Raw genomic sequence first — 17,648 nt, forward strand, 5'->3', positions numbered from 1 at the left:
AGAGAAAGAGAGAAAGAAAGAAAGAGAGAAAGAGAGAAAGAGAGAGAGAGAGAAAGAGAGAAAGAGAGAGAGAGAGAGAGAGAGAGAGAGAGAGAGAGAGAGATATATATATATATATATATATATATATATATATATATATATATATATATATATATATATATATATATATATATATATATATATGAGAGAGACATGAGAGAAATGGATGTCAGCAATGAGCTTCATTGTAACATGCAGATCGGGATGAACATTAAAAGATGCATATCTAGTAAAAAAAAAAAAAAAAGTCAGAATGTACATCAAACAGTGATATTGAAGGCCTAATGATGAATGTTAACAGTGGATATGGGTAACATTCAAAGAGTACGAGCAAATGAGCGCGTGATAGGAGGCCAGTTATATTCTGCACAAAGCAACATGGGGCCAACATACCAGCTTCTGTCTCAGCTGCAGGTTCTCTATCCGTGCTGCCATCGCCGTGGGAGTCTTTCACGCTCTGGCTGGACCCGGTTGTTCCTTCGCCACCCTCCACCTCCTCTGTAGAGCAGAGAATATAAATGTTTCATTATTAAAAGCAACTATGTGATAAAATGTCACGTGTTCATTTTCCAGTTAAGAGAAGACCTTTTGTGCAGTCACTTTGAAAGTGGTATAATCAGTAAGTAGAGAGAGTGTGTGTGTGTGTGTGTGTGTGTGTGTGTGTGTGTGTGTGTGTGTGTGTGTGTGTGTGTGTATGTGTGTGTATGTGTGTGTATGTGTATGTGTATGTAAGTATGTATATGTATGTATGTATGTATGTATGTTTGTATGGACAATGGACATGTATGTATGCATGTATGTATGAATGTATGTATATGTGTGTACAGTCATGGCCAAAAATATTGGCACCCTTGCACTTTTTTCAAATAAGGCACCATTTATTCCAGAAAATTGTTGAAATGAAAAAAATATTTTGCTATGCACATATGTATATATATATATATAAAAGCCTGACTGGAGTTTTCCAAAACACACCCAAACAAGCCAAAATCCTTCTGGGAGAATGTCCTGTGGACAGATGAGACCAAATTAGAGCTTTTTGGTGAAGCACATAATCTCTATGTTTGCAGAAAACACAATGAAGCCTCCAAAGAAAAGAACACCTTCCCGACAGTAAAACATGGAGGATGTTCAGTGATGTTTTGGGGTTGCTGTGCTGCCTCTAGCACTGGGTTCCTTGAATGTGTGCATGGCATCATGTAATCAGGAGATTCCCAAGGCAATTTGGAGCGCAATGTTCAACCCAGTGTCTGAAAGCTGGGTCTCTGTCGAAGGTCATGGGTCTTGCAGCAGGGCAATGACCCCAAACACTTCAAAAAGCACCCAGGAATGGTTCAAGACAAAATGCTGGACTGTTCTGAAGTGGCCAGAAATGAGCCCAGATCTAAATCCCATTGAATACCTGTAGGGAGATCTGAAAACAGCAGTTGGAAGAAGGAACCTTCAAATCTGGGAGAACTGGAGCAGTTTTCACAAGAAGAGTGGGCCAAACTGCCAGTACAGAGGTGGAGGAAACTCATTCATGGCAATAGGAAGCGCTTGACTGCAATTTTTTGTCCAAAGGCTTTGCTACCAAATATTAAGTCTAGGGTGTTAATAACTTCGGTCTTCGGTGTTAATAACGGTCTGGCACCCTGCTCTGCTCACCAAACTCTCCTCCTTTGGTATCCATGGAAATCTCCACGCATGGCTGGCGGACCTCCTCTCTGGTCGTAGTCAACGTGTGGCCCTGAATGGGTTTCTCTCATCTCCTCTTCCTGTTCAGGCTGGAGTTCCCCAAGGTTGTGTTCTGGGCCCTGTGCTTTTTCTGGTCTTCATCAATGATCTCTCTGACTCTCTTGAAAATCCTCTCTATCTCTTTGCTGACGACTCTACTCTCTGTCGCTCCATTCCTCATCCCTCAGATCGGCAGTCTGCAGCCTCCTCACTCTCTGCAGACCTGGACAAAATCACAGACTGGGCAAACAAATGGAACATGTCTTTCAATCCTGATAAATCTCACACTCTTACGATGTCTCTCCGAAAAGACCGACTGGAAAACCCTCCCATCCACTTTCTGAATAATCCTCTCCAAGAAGTTCTGTCACTCAAGCTTTTGGGTCTCACTATTTGCCATGATCTTTCCTGGGAAAACCACATTTCAAATCTGGCCTCCAAAGCCAGTCGCCGACTGGGCATCCTCCGTCGTGCGAAGTCCTTCCTTGGCACACCTGAGCTCATCACCACATACAAGGCTTTCATCCGCAGCTCTATGGAATACTGCTCTCCCCTCTGGTCTGGTGCTCCTGCCTCACACCTAGCCCGTCTTCACGCTGTTGAAACCAAAGCGTTCAGAATCATTGGAATCTCCCGCGATGAAGCTAACTCCAAGGGCCTTTCACTCACTCACCGCAGGCAGGTTGGTGGTCTTTCCGTCTTCTACCGACTCCTCTCTGGCCTTGCCCCCCCAGCCCTCTCTGGGCTCTGTCCCCCAAATATTCCGACAGGTCGCACAAGATCTGCCTGCAACCCTCTTATGGTTAAACTGCCAAAATCAAGACTTTCTGCTCACCTTCACTCCTTCATTCCTCTTTTCTCCCGCCTCTGGAACAAACTCCCTCACTGTCTTCAATCCCACTCCACCCTCCAGGTCTTTAAAACAGCTGTTCACCACCATCTCTTATCCTCCCCCATCCAAAACCTTGATCTTTTCTACCCCCGCTAATTTCGGTCCCCTTGTTTTATACTTCTCCCACCCACCCCCCCCCCCCCTTCCCACGCCTCCTGCCCTCAAGCTCTCTCCCTCCCACACTTCTCCCTGCTCTCAAATGTTGTGGTTGTGTGCTTCCCCTTCTCTCCCCATCTTGTCTTCCGCTCCCTCTTTTTGTATATTTTGTTTGTCTGGTTGATTTGTTTGTGAAATAAATGTTAGCTCTTTCACGAGCCTCGATTCAGTATACAAAAAAAAAAAAAAAAAAACTTTGCCAATACCATTTTTATATTCGGATTTAAAAGGGAATATTAAGTTCCGAATGAAAAACAAAGGTTCTGTAATATTAACAGTGGCATAAAGAATTGTGGAGACCAAATACTTTTATCAATTTGAACTTATTTTAGAGAGAATTGTGAGTTATTTGAAAAAAGTGTGAGGGTGCCAATATTTTTGGCCACGACTATGTATGTATGCATGTATGCATGCATGCATGTATGTATATATGTTTGTATATTTGTGACCATAGCGTCCTCTTCTTCTTCAAATATATATAAACATGGTCCAAAAAACATGGTCCGTAAAGCCATGAGACTATATCTATCTATCTATAATTCCAGCAATCTCTGTGTGTATGTTTGTATGTTTGTATGTTTGTATGTTTGTATGTATGTTTGTCTGTGACCGCTGTTTCTCGACAACTACCGGTCCGATATACTTGAAACTTGCCAGGTATATTGCTGGGGACCCGAGGATGTGCCTTTTCAAGGTTTGAAATTAATCGGACAAGCAGTTACCGAGCTATGTCCAAAAAACGATTCAACCAATCAGAGAGCAGCGAGCTATCACGTGTGCCGAACGTGGCGAACAGACTCTGCCTCGGACGGCACATTTGAGAGCGTATTCATTTATTTCACGTTTGCAAACTATGTTGGCGCTATGTTGGCGTTAAACTATGTTTTAAAACTAATAAAAACTAATTTGCGATTCATCGTAACTGCGATATACGACCTTCCGGAGCTCCCGTGAGAGCGTGCGCCATTACGGATAGTAATTCAATTAAAAACATAAAAACATTGTCCCAATTCAGTCAGAGCGAAGGGCGTTGTTTTAAGCGAAGAGCGTTTTATTTTTCCCCTTAAATTCAGTCGCCGGACGGTGAAAGCTTTTTTTTGGGGGCAGCTACTGGCAGCGACGTACGGCCAATCACAGGACACGTTGTTGTGTCGACGTGCCGTGTTGTTTTCCCTCGCGGTTTGGAATGTTTTTCCTTTTCATTTCTTTTCTCTTCCTTACGGAAGTACGGGCATTTCCTTAAATTTGCGATTCTTTCGCTTTCCTGCGCGTTTGGGCACGCTATGGCGATTTCTTTACCAAACTCCGAAGCCGTTCGCTTTGGACCAAACCATTTCATGTAAATAGAGGGGGGGGATTGTCACCGTACTCGCAAGCCGTTCGCTTTGGACCAAACCATTTCATGTAAATAGAGGGGGGGGGATATAATTTTAGATATAGATATAGTACGGGCATGCCCTAGTATCTATTAATTACATATTGTTTGAACGTCGGTTGCATTCTGTCTATTAATTACGTGTATATATATATATATATATATATATATATATATATATATATATATATATATATATATATATATATACATATATATATACATATATATATTGATTATATACATATATATATTGATTATGTACTCTTGGAATATACCTTTCAACCCTTTAGGCTGCTGAGACCCCTTTGACCTTAGAAGTCTCCTAAGATCCTTAAGACCCAAAATACCCCAAAGACCCAAAACACTACAAAATCCCAAAGACCCGAACGACCCTTAAAGACCCTGAAGACCCAAAATACCCTGAAGACCACAAATACCCCAAAGACCCTTAAAGACCTAAAAGACCCAAAACACCCCAAAGACCCAAAATACCCCGAAGACCCAAAATACATTGAATACCCAAAACACCTCCAAAGACCCAAAATACCTTTAAAGACCCAGAGGACCCAACGACCCTGAAGACCCAAAAGCCATTGAAGACCCAAAATATCCCAAGGACCCAGAAGACCCAAAATTTGTTGAGGACCCAAAAGACCACAAAGACCCAAAATATATTGAGGACCCAAAATACCCCAAATACCCTTAAAGACCCAAAGGACCCAAAAGACCTAAAAGACCCAAAAGACCTAAAATGCACAAAGACCCAAAAATCATTAAAGACAAAGAAGACCCTTAAGACCCCAAAGATGCTTTAGATGCTTTAAACTCATTGGACCAGCTTGGACCCTTGGACCTTTTTAGATTACAAATAAATTACAAATAAATAATATCACCAATATTACAAATAAATTTGTATAAAAGAAATGTTTGTATTGTGAATGGTGTAAATCATAACAACATATTAACTGAAGATGTCAGGTCATTATCCTCAGTTAAAAAGAAGCCTGAGCCTCTGTAGCGACGTGTGGTGAGGCAAGCGTAACGAGCAGATCCACGCTCGTGAATATAATTTACAATATCCTTTATATGTTAATATAAAGACTCGGTTACCAGACTCGGTGATGCAATGCTTAAAAGCGTCCGCTCCGAGTCTGGGAAGTCGGCGGTTCAAAGCCCAGCTGAGTCACACCAAGATTTTAAAAATGGTACGTGCTGCTTCTTTGCTTGGTGTTCAGCATTTAAAAGGATAAGAGCACGGACACTCCCCATAGGTTGGTATCCACGAGGAGGAGGAAATTCCTCCTTCAGAATTGCCTCGCTGAGTGCGTTGAGCAAGGCGCTGCCATTGTTATGACGTCAGTCGTACCCAGCGTTCCCCAGGAAGTGATGACACTTCCCGCAAGCTCAGTGACTGTTTGTGTCATCTAACAGTCCTGTGTTGTCTATTATGTATCCGTTTGAATATCCATGTGTGTGGCAGGTCTAATACAAGTCTTATAACCTGTAAAAAAAAAAATTTGCCTTAGGAATATCCGTTACTCTTCTTTTTTGTCCAATAAATAATTTGATTTGTGAGAAACATGAAATAACGACGTGTGTGTGTGTGCATGTGTGTTTTGCTTGCACGCACATTATCAAGAAGAAAACAATTATGATGTACAACGTTTTCTTCTTCTCGAGTGAGGTGCATCCGAAAATCAAATGCAAAAAATAAAAAAGGACGGAGAACTCTTCACCCGTGTTTGCAATATATGAGGGCGCAGGTATAAGTGACAGGAAAGGTGAATTATCATTTCGTTATCATTGTCGACATTTCATTCGACCTCTGTGACACAGCGCATCAAAAGTAATTGCAGAAAATAATGCTTTCCAAGAAATAATTTTAAATCCAGGGCCCGGAATCCGAAGAAAGAAAAAAATGGAGCATTTGAACTGTACAGTCACCTGAGGGAAAATTCCATCTCCGCACGCTACCTCCACTTTAACATCCTGAGTCTATAAAACCTAATAACCATGTGAATCGGTTATTTGAGAAGGGGTCAGAAACCAACTCCATACCCCTGTGCCATCTTTCCCAGCTGGATAAAATAAAGATCTTCCTCGGAAGGCATTGTGAGCCGCAGAAATTCAAATCCGCGACGGCCCGAACAAAATTTGTGCTCCTATTAGTGTGACCGAGGAAAAATCCCATCCCAAAACACCGGGGTAAATCAAAAAGACCCGGAAATCAACGGGAGCAGCGATCTCAGCTAAATGAGGTGTCATTTTGTCTCCAAACGAGAGGAAGAATTGCGTTCCGCACCCAGAATGGGCGTGAGGCCTGCGCTTCATATGCGTAATTCATGCCACTTTTGCTGTGCACATTTGCTCAAATCGTTGACTCAAAACTGTAGGGGATCAGTTGATTGTAAATGCTCCAGGAATCCACTGAACATATCGTTCAAAAGTGGCAGATTTTTTTTATTTTTTTTTAGGATAATTCATTGTAATTTTATGATTATCGCGACTCCCCTTGCCCCGCAAGCTCCGCCATTATCTCTCACATCCCTACCACAAGGGGCCCAAATGACGTTTTGACATCTACTTCATCTGCACATTTTGATGGAAACATTTAACCAAAACCTATAACACATGTGTCTGTGTGTGCACAGAGTGATTTATGGAACTTCGTATTGGTTTCAAAGAATAAAACCCTATATTCTCTGCTTTAACAACTCAAAAATGTCAACGGAGTGATTGCTCTGCCAGCGTATTCCACCTGATCACTCGGGGGGACCTGCATGGAGCAACCCATTGGGTTTGCCCCTGTGGTGAACATTCTTCCCAATAACATGCCGTCGGTGCAAATGCCTGGCAGACCCAAGAGCGCATCCGTCGGGCGGGATTCACAGCCTCCGCAGCTTATGATTTAATGAGGCAGACACCCATCACCATGGCCTCAGCCGCCAAGACATGACAAGAAGAAACTCCAATGATGTGGCTTCCATTATGGTGAAAATAGCTCATGGTTGTGGGTATTTGTTGGTCGTAAGGCATAGTAGTTTTGACATAGAAGAAAAAAACAAAACAATATATTTGAGGATCATTGCTTTGTTAATGTCTGGAGATGTTGTGCAATAACGAATTTTAATATGGTAAAGGTCCGACGATGTCTGGAGATGTCTGGAGATGTCGTGCAATAATGAATGAATAATACTGTAAAAATCCGACCATGTCTGGAGATGTCGTGCAACAACAAATGAATATGTCAAAAGTCCGACAATGTCTGGAGATGTGATGCAACAGCAAATGAATAATATGGTAAAAGTCTGACAATGTCTGGAGATGTGATGCAACAATGAATGAATAATATGGTAAAAGTCTGACAATGTCTGGAGATGTGATGCAACAGCAAATTAATAATATGGGAAACGTCTGACAATGTTTGGAGATTTCGTGCAACAGCGAATTAATAATATGGTAAAAGTCCAACGATGTCTGGTGATGTCATGCAACAATGAATGAATAATATGGTAAAAGTCTGACAATGTCTGGAGATGTGATGCAACAGCAAATGAATAATATGGCAAAAGTCCGACAATGTCTGGCAATGTCATGCAACAGCGAATTAATGATATGGTAAAAGTCTGACAATGTTTGGAGATTTCGTACAACAGCGAATTAATAATATGGTAAAGGTCCAACGATCTCTGGAGATGTAGTGCAACAATGATTGAATAATATGGTAAAAGTCTGACAATGTCTGGAGATGTGATGCAACAGCGAATGAATAATATGGTAAAGGTCCAACAATGTCTGGAGATGTCATGCAACAATGAATGAATAATATGGTAAAAGTCTGACAATGTCTGGAGATGTGAAGCAACAGCGAATGAATAATATGGTAAAGGTCCAACAATGTCTGGAGATGTCATGCAACAATGAATGAATAATATGGTAAAAGTCCGAAAATGTCTGGAGATGTCATGCAATAATGAATGAATAATACTATAAAAGTCCGACAATGTCTGGAGATGTCATGCAACAGCGAATGAATAATATGGTAAAAGTGCGACAATGTCTGGAGATGTAGTGCAACAATGAATGAATTACATGGTAAAAATCTGATAATGTCTGGAGATGTGATTCAACAGCGAATGAATAATATGGCAAAAGTCCGACAATGTCTGGAGATGTCGTGCAATAATAAATGAATAATACTATAAAAGTCCGACAATGTCTGGAGATGTCATGCAACAGCAAATTAATAATATGGTAAAAGTCTGACAATGTCTGGAGATGTCGTGCAACAACAAATGAATAATATGGCAAAAGTCCGACAATGTCTGGAGATGTCATGCAATAATGAATGAATAATACTATAAAAGTCCGACAATTTCTGGAGATGTCATGCAACAGCGAATTAATAATATGGTAAAAGTCCGACAATGTGTGGAGATGTCGTGCAACAGCGAATTAATAATATGGTAAAAGTCCAACGATGTCTGGAGATGTAGTGCAACAATGAATGAATAATATGGTAAAAATCTGACGATGTCTGGAGATGTAGTGCAACAATGAATGAATAATATGGTAAAAATCTGACGATGTCTAGTGTCAACCAATAAGATTTCTTGCCATTCAAAAGATACCAATTATAGTCAATGTCGTTTACATTTGGTATCAATGTCAGGTAAACTTCCGAAAAACAAACAAACAACATAACCAAGAATTGTCTTCACATGTTGAGAACAGGGCAGACTGCAGCCATATTCAAGGCGATCAAGGAAGAAACCCATGAATATTTTTGCCTGTGCTATCGTGTGGGAAGCCTGCAGTGTTATGGTATTACGTTAAACTGTTCAAATACGAATTGGGGCTTTACATCAAAATACGATGTCAGTCTCTGTCAAAATCTCCCTGTGTTTCTGCTCTAATTGGCTGGGCAAGAGGAACTTCTGCTTCAGGACTGTGGCCGTCAGCTCTTTTGAGATGGAGGGAGAAGTCATTTTGTCGCGCCGTCCCTCGTTGCGCCAAAGCTAATTGACAATGGTTACCTTTTGGATTAGGAAGAAGTGATGAAGGCCAAAGGAAGCAGGAAAGGGCTGGTGGCATTTTCAAAAAAAAGGAAAACCTATTTTATATTATTCTGTCCTGGAAGAGTAGCAAGGCTGACAAAGACATGCATGATGCTGCCTCATAATGGGAACCATGGTGATGGAACACTTTTCATTTCAGAATATAATAAAAAAGGTAGAATAGCTGGAGTTGTGGAAAGGTTGCTATGGGGGCCCAGTCAATGGCTAATGACAAGACAAGGGCACGTGATATATTCAGTGATGATGGCACGACATACTCAAAATGAATCTGAAAGTGCTCAAAGCCCAATCCTCGATCCTTCATCTTGATTTCCCTTCTCCATTGTCCGTTCTTTACTGCGACATAACCGTTTTTGGAGCAAGTGACATTTTAATGGAGTAAAACCTGGCTGTTGCTGATTTTTCACAGAGATCTACATCTCACATATAGAGGAGCTCTTGCATATATTACAGGTAGGACAAGATCATTAGTAAATGTAATTTTACATCATTACATGGAGTGTCAGGACATTAGTTGACAAAGGAAAAATCAACCGAGTACTGCATAATGGAACTTGATCATGGGATATCTCCATCATGAGGCACGTTCTCGAAAGGGAAGACCAAATATATCAATCTAAGCAATACAAATCTCCAAAGATGTACCTGTACCATATTGCTTAAGCACACAAGTACACTTATTTGACAGGAGAGAAAGTAAATGTCCAGATGAATGTTAATGCGGACCGGATGTCGATACTTTTGCACAAAACCCCTGATGTACTAAATTTAATGAAAACAGTGTGAACTAGAGTGACACTTGGTAGAGTGTATACCTCCGCCAGGCTGAGCAGTTTATGTTTTGTATCCACTGACAGGTCAGAACTTGATCCGGACATGAACCAAAATCAAATTGCCTTGTTATTTCCACCTAACCAACTCATCCACCAAGTGTTCTCATAACTCGTCCACAACTTTTTGAAATATCGTGCTATATATTGTTTTTGGCACTATCTCTCAATGGTGAAGAATCACTTCAAAATTAAAAAATTATCGTATCCGGATCCGGTTCTGGATCTTCACTAAAATCAAATCGATTCATATTTATCACACACCTGACCTGTCCACCAAATTTTGTATGAATCCGTCCACAATCTTTTCGAGTTTTCCTGTTCACAAACAGACAGGGGTGAAATCCAAATCTCCGTCCACTTTCGGTGGTGGAGGTAACGAAGAAGCGCTGTCTACACCACGCGCAAGCTTCGGGTAGTATTCATATACTAACATGAGCAGCAATGTTTGTTGCTGCAACGCACGCCATTGTGAATATGCAGCTGCTAAATGCAATCACTACACTTGTATATGTGTTTTCCTTTTTGCAAAAGAAAGACCTGCTCATACAACATACACCACTTGATAAGTCCCTCAAAAAGAGCCCATCGCCAACAAGATGTGGGGAATGGCAGCCTTGGCTTCAACCAAATAGGGTGACACCTGCAGAACATGCAATTATCACCATCATGAACCTTCCAAGCTATAACATGTCATGGCTGCGGCTACTACAACTCATCCACTTTGGCTCTTTGACTTAGATAGGGGCCTCAATAGTAGAATCTCCTTTGCCATGCTTTTCTCCTCGAGAGTGACCATATGGAAAAATTTGCACCATGACATGTAAATGATGCACATTTTGTGTACATATGTGGATATAAATAATTATTTTATGCTCACTGTTCAAAAACAAGTTATCTTGGTCTTTCCGCCTTCCGACATGTGCCTTTTTGTGACAAAGATTTGACCTAACCAAACAAAGCTCCAATGAATCAAAATGATCCACAAACAGCCATACACGAACCCTTTGGTGCATCAATCAAATAATTTCAACAGATGAATGACAACAAGATGCCAAACAGTCTTGGGGTAGCATTGCCATGACAACTGCTGAGAAACACAGCAATGGGTTGTGAGATTGCAAGGCCTGAAGTAGTGTTCACCAAGGGAAGGTTGGTAATCTCCATATATATAAGCTATCAACATGTTACATATCAAAAAGCTTGTGTGGCCTGGGACTTCTGCTCCCTGCAACTATTAATACTGTACACCTGATTATTACGGGCTTTCCGGTTCCAGGTTTGAGCTTGCTGAAATGTTGCGTATTACTTCATTGGTTGAAGCTCTTCAAAAGATAGGAATTTTGACCAAATGGTACAAGGGTCAGATTGTCCGCTCTGAGTAGAGGTGTAGTGGCAACATTTTGATTTTGAGGTTCATTTTGTTCTACAAAAATGTCGGCCGTGACGTCATCACCAGATCTACCGTCACATCAAGTTTTAGCATGGCACTAACCATTTGAGTCCTCAATATGAATGATAAATGAAATACCGGTTCTCATATTTTACCATGATTAGCAAAAGCCGAAGCAGTTAACGTACACACCCACTTAATCTCACAATTCAAAATTCCCTTTTAAGAAATCCGTTAGTCTCTACTCTCTAACCACTGTTTTTCCACAAAACGATGTAATTTAATAAATAAAGATAACTTTTTATATTTTTAGGAGCATGTGGTAAGAGTGTAGAGGTAGGCATACTGATTCCTGGTTTGAATCCTTACCCAGCTATAAACTGTCAACCCGGGGTTTCACAGGCAGGGTGATCTGTCCCTCATCAATATGTGTGCTGTCCCTCAATGGACGTTAAACTGGGCATCCAGTGTACCGACATGAGTTGTTTAGTTGTCTTTCACATTCGTTGTCGTCTTGGAGAAAAAGCTTTGGGGCCGGAAAAACATCCAACAGCATTGAAGGATATGGCAGAACAGATGGTCATGGTTATTGGTAACATGCTGTATATAACGTCATGTTTACTTGCTCTGCCAACTTGAGTCTGTGTCATTGATGTATTTTAGGCCTACCTTTGCTTACTACAACTATGTATTTTAGGCCTACTGTTCACAAGAAGTCACATCACTGATCCACTCAGACTTCAACTGTGGTAGTTGTCGGAATCCGAAGTTTTCCATGGTGTGTAAATACTTTCAGTAAACATTAGATATTTCACCAAATCAGGATATAAATTGGTGGCAAAGTTAGTCTTGCTTCTGGTCCATGCTGTATTCGGCAATTCATCCGGGTCTGTATTGCCTATAACTTGTATTGTTATAATAATTCTCCCGAGACAAAGTGTCCAATGTATCGACATATCCAAGCTTTGGGACAAGCTTAGACCCCGATTATTTGGCAAAGTACACAAAGCACAATAACTCAATGGGTGTTTTTGTTGCTGGTTTTTCTTAAAAGTGTTGTGGAGCTAAGCTCCGCCTCAGATGGATGGAGGTGCCGTAGCGCCACTCCTGTGCGCTCTGGCAAGACTACACCCAAGACTACACCCAAGACGACACCCTGCACCCTGGCTCCAAGTCTGGAAGTTCAGCAGTTGGCTAAAATGTTGGCTGAATTATAACAAAGATTTCAAAATGGTACTCGCTGCTTCCTTGCTTGATGTCAGTATTTAAAAGGAAGTTGGCATCGATGGGGAGGAGGAAATTCTTCCTTCGGAAATGCCCTGCTGAGTGCGGTGAGAAAGATGCCGCCATTGTTGTGACGTTACTGTTATCCAGAGTGCCCCAGAAAGTGACGGCACTTCCCCCAAGCTCAGTCGCTGTGTTTGTCTCGTGTATTCTTCTGTAGTGTATGTCCATGTGTGTGGCAGCTCCACTTTGAGCCTTAGATCCTGTCAAAAAAATATTCTGCACTGAGCCTGTCTTTTTCTGTCATCATACTATCAGAGATTGTACAAGCATCTAACTCTTAAATGCATTTTGTAAATTCGGGTCTGTATGTTTAACAGAAATGATTCCCTCACAGAATGTTTTTTGTTCCTAAGTTTGTCTCCCTAGCTATTGTCTGTTCCGCTCTGGCAACTAGGCCCCTCCGCTGCTCCAGATGTGGTGTTGTTGTGTTTATCAAGAACTGCATTGCTTATTGTCCATTGTTCTCACTAACGCCTCCAAGCCCTCTGGATACATCGGGCCATGTATACCTCTGCTTGTACCACCTAGTGTTTGTCTGTGTGGTCTAAAGTCCACGCAATGATGATAGATGGCTCTCTATACACCTCTATTTCCTCAAACAAATCAGCTCGTAATCACCCATCCCAACTTTCCGTTTCTCATATGGGGTGATTTAAACTGTCACCATGTCAGCTGGCTGGGTGTTGCCTCCACAACAAGTAGCCATGGCATTTCAGCAAATGCCGGATGCAACTTTGTGTGGTTGAGGCAATCTGTAAGCCTCTCCACCAAGATCTCTACTACTGGTACATCCTCCCTTCTGGAACTAGTAATGACTAGCATTCCATTAAATCTCTCTTGCTTCTCTTCTACTTCCGTTGGCTCTTCTGGTCACTTTCTTGTCAAGGCCCATATGTCACTGACTATTGTAAGGCAGCAACCTTCCTGATGCAGAATGAGGTGGTTTGCACAGGCCATCAGTTAATCCCATCCCATCTGTGACTTCCCTATCCATCCTGTCGACTTTGGCAGACGGAATCCTGTGGCAAGGTGTGCAGTTACGTAGCTTGCATTCTCAGCTTGGAAGGCACGCCTAACTGAAGGTGATTTTCTTTCACTTCCTTTGGCTCGTAACAGGTGTGTCCATCCTGAGGCAAGCCAGAAAACATCATCTTGCAAATCTCAAGGCTAAACTCTCCATCCAGTGTCCTTCCTCCATGTCATGGTGATGCTTTGTCATATCTGCCTCTGGCGTTTGCTCCTCTTCCATCCCGTCCCTCATCTAAAATGGCGGCACTGCAGACTCCGCCAGAGATAACGCAAAATATCTAAACTTTTGTCTTTGCTTCAAAGACTCATGTACCCAATCCATCGCGTTCTGTCCACATCTCACCTCGACATACCTTTGTCCAATTGGCTCTGTGGACTTTTCACCCAAGAAGATACAGAAAGTTCCATCTTGCCTTGACACAACTTTGGCGATGGGCCTGATGGCATCAGTGACCTTGTTCTCAAATCCTGGTCTGCCATTCTTGCTACCCCCTCTATCTGGCCTATTCGGTCTGTATTTTCTTTTGGCTGCCTTCTCTCTGCAAGGAAGTCAGCAAACATCACTCTTGTCTACAAGAAGGGTGCAAAAACAGACCCTACCAATGATAGACAAGCGAGTTTGCTTCCAAATATAAGCAAAGGCATGAATCCTTCATGCTTTGGATGTCAAGTCTTTCCTTTTTTCAAACAACCTGATATCCCATCATCAGTATGGAATCTGCTCTAGACACTCAACGCTGGACATTCTTCTGCTCTTCTCTCGGCAATGGTTTGAAGGCCTCAATTTCAAATAAGAGGTTAGAGCCATCTGATGGACATATCTCAGGCATTCAACAGCCTGGTATTTGATCAAAGAAGGTGAGCAGAGATTGTTTTCACGCCCTGTCTGTCAGTTTGTTTGTTTGTCTATCTGTGAACAGGACATCTCAAAAAGTTGTGGATATATTCAGACTAAATTTGGTGGAGAGGATGGGTGGGATGAGGAATAATTGATTCAATTTTGCTGAAGATCCAGATCTGGATCCAGGCAATGGAACTTTTTATTTTTTTTAGTTGATTCTTCATCGTTGAGAGATGGGGGCAAAAACGATATATGGCACGAGATCTCAAAAAAGTTGTGGACGAGTTATGACAAAATTTGGTGGACGAGTTGGTTAGACGACAAGAACAAGCCGATTCAATTTTGGTTCAGGTCTGAATCCAGACCCGGCCTATCAGTTCGACACAAAACATAAACTGTTCAGCCTCGCAAAGGTGTGCGCTCTACTGAGTGCTGTTCTACCTCAAACTATATTTATATCTCTGGTTCTATCTTTCTTACCAGAAAAGATACTTGTCTTGTTTGCCAGACTGCAGGATGCATTTCCAATTTACCTCTGGAAATTGACTTAATTTACACCATTCTTATATCATCAAATTTTCTCCCGCAGATGTTGTTTGTTTGCTTGTCTCTCTTTCTTTTCTTTTTCTTTCTCTCTCTCTCACTCTCTCTCTCTCCTTCTCCTCTTATCTCCCTCTCTCCCCAATCACTGTCTCCTTTCCAACTGTACTCTCATTTAGGCCCTCGCAACGGTGCTACGTATAAACAAGGCCTAGTTTGCAGCGGGCGGTAGGTGCAGGAACGAGGTTAATGCTCCCTTTCACCTTTCGATTATCCAGCTGCTCCGGTTGCGGCATTTGTTCCCGGCATGAGAATGGAGCCCTGTCTATTACACGGAGCATCGGCTGGCAGCTGGAGTGCATCAGTATGGCTGTGAAACTCTAACAAGATGAATACTGCTTCAGGAATACCATCCCATGACATGGATTCTGCAAGATTGAGATGATGTCCGCATGAAGACAATGACAGGATAACACAGAGCCAGTAGGTCAATGCACTTTTGAATTTATTTGACATTATTATTCCTTCTGCTGACCTTTTCTTAAATCTGCCAATTTGTTCCAAATTTAATGTACCACATGATGAGAATTATATTAATGATTTAGCTTATTAAATTATGGTTGCTACTTATCTGAGAGGACAATGCAGCGAAATCAAAGGTTTCGTAATTATGAGTGGTTATATATATTTCAGCATAATTTCTGTGGCAAACAAATTCTGGTTTGTTTAGTGTTGTATTTTTGAGTATTTATTATTCAATTTGCTACATTACTATAAAAACTGGAGAATAATGGCCAAAATGTTGTAGAACTGCAGAAAGTGGTGAAGTGGGCATATACATTCGCAGGTATACACATTATACAGCATTGCATATTGTAGTAAATTTTGGAAAAATCACCTGATTCATCACTAAAGCTATAAAGAGTGCGTTAAATCAATACACTAAGTGGTATGCCCTTTTTATTTACCCCAGGTTACTATTAATAGATATCAAAAGAAATGGAATCTTCTTCTGTTTTTTTATTATTGTGATCTTATTATCTTATTTATTATAATCTATATCAATAATATATATATATAAATAATATATATATATATATATATATATATATAATTTATATATATATATTTATATATATATATATATATATATATATAATTTATATATATATATTTATATATATATATATATATTTATATATATATATATATAATTTATATATATATATATAATTTATATCTATTTATTTTATTTATATTTATATTTACTTATATTTTTATGTTTATTTATTTTTATTTATAATGTTGTGGCGGTTACCTTATGTGCAGGTTACCTTATGTGATTACCTTATTTGGGAATAATACACGCGCACGGGCCTGTTGGACTTGTGGTTGTGCGGACGTGACGCACGCTCGGTTGCCGGAGCCACGCCCTCCAAAGAGGGCTTTTGGCTTTATATAAGCGTGCCGACTTCTGTTCGAGTTTAGTGTTCTGGATCTTGCTGTTACAATAAACCATCTTCGAACCCTACGAATGGCCTCGTTCTCTCGCCTTCCGCGACTCCTAAACTGGTGACCTCCGACTGCCCCCGAACGGATTCGGGGGGTGCGAACGAACACGGCAAGCGCGCCCGAGCCAGGGAAGCCACCTAAGCTGGTGACGCCGGCTTCTCCCGCACGGCTTCAGGCGCAGTTTCGAACGCGGTTTCGAAATGCCGGAGTTTCGGTAACGACGACGGCCATGACTATGAGGTTCGCGCACCGCGCTTGGCTCCTCTACGACCGGAGGGGCGAGCCTACTCCAAGACCCTCCGAAGGCACGGCTGCTTCGTCACCTTCGCGCGCACTGACGTTGGCGGAACGGCTGTTTCGTCACCTTCGCGCGCGCTGACGTTGGCGGCACGGCCGCTTCGTCACCCTCGAGCAACTACAACTACAACCGCAACTACTTCTCCGATCCTGCATCCTCGGGAGACCCATGAGGAACCTCGGCAGCCTCCCCCAAGGCCTTGACCAGCCCCTCGGTTGGCTCACCCGCTTTTCGCGTGCACCGCTCGAGCCTTCTCGGCACTGCACCCGTGACCTGCAACCTCGGGAGGCCGGCGAGGAACCTCGGCAGCCTCCCCCGAGGACTTGCCCAGCCCCTCGGTCGCCTCGGCCTACGCATAGGCCCATGGAGTGCATTCTGGGGGGACGTATGTGGCGGTTACCTTATGTGCAGGTAACCGCATGTGGCGGTTACCTTATGTGATTACCTTATTTGGGCATAATACACGTGCACGGGCCTGTTGGACTTGTGGTTGTGCGGACGTGACGCACGCGCGGTTGCCGGAGCCACGCCCTCTGAAGAGGGCTTTTGGCTTTATATAAGCGTGCCGACTTCCATTCGAGTTTAGTGTGCTGGATCTTGCTGTTACAATAAACCATCTTCGAACCCTACGAATGGCCTCGTTCTCTCGCCTTCCG

General features: G+C 42.0%; 1 protein-coding gene across 2 annotated transcripts in view; it reads right to left on the reverse strand.

The window, feature by feature from the left end:
- LOC137435414 (zinc finger homeobox protein 3-like) overlaps window positions 1-17,648 on the reverse strand; it is a 427,890-nt gene that overhangs the window by 70,619 nt on the left and 339,623 nt on the right. For both annotated transcript variants that reach the window (XM_068129189.2, XM_068129190.2), the window contains exon 5: window positions 436-540. In XM_068129189.2, the coding sequence (XP_067985290.2) occupies window positions 436-540 (105 nt within the window). The remainder of the gene's footprint in view (window positions 1-435; window positions 541-17,648) is intronic.

The sequence above is a fragment of the Myxine glutinosa genome, chromosome 9 (genome assembly GCF_964187855.1).
Source record: "Myxine glutinosa chromosome 9, kmMyxGlut1.1, whole genome shotgun sequence".
Lineage (NCBI taxonomy): Eukaryota > Metazoa > Chordata > Myxini > Myxiniformes > Myxinidae > Myxine > Myxine glutinosa.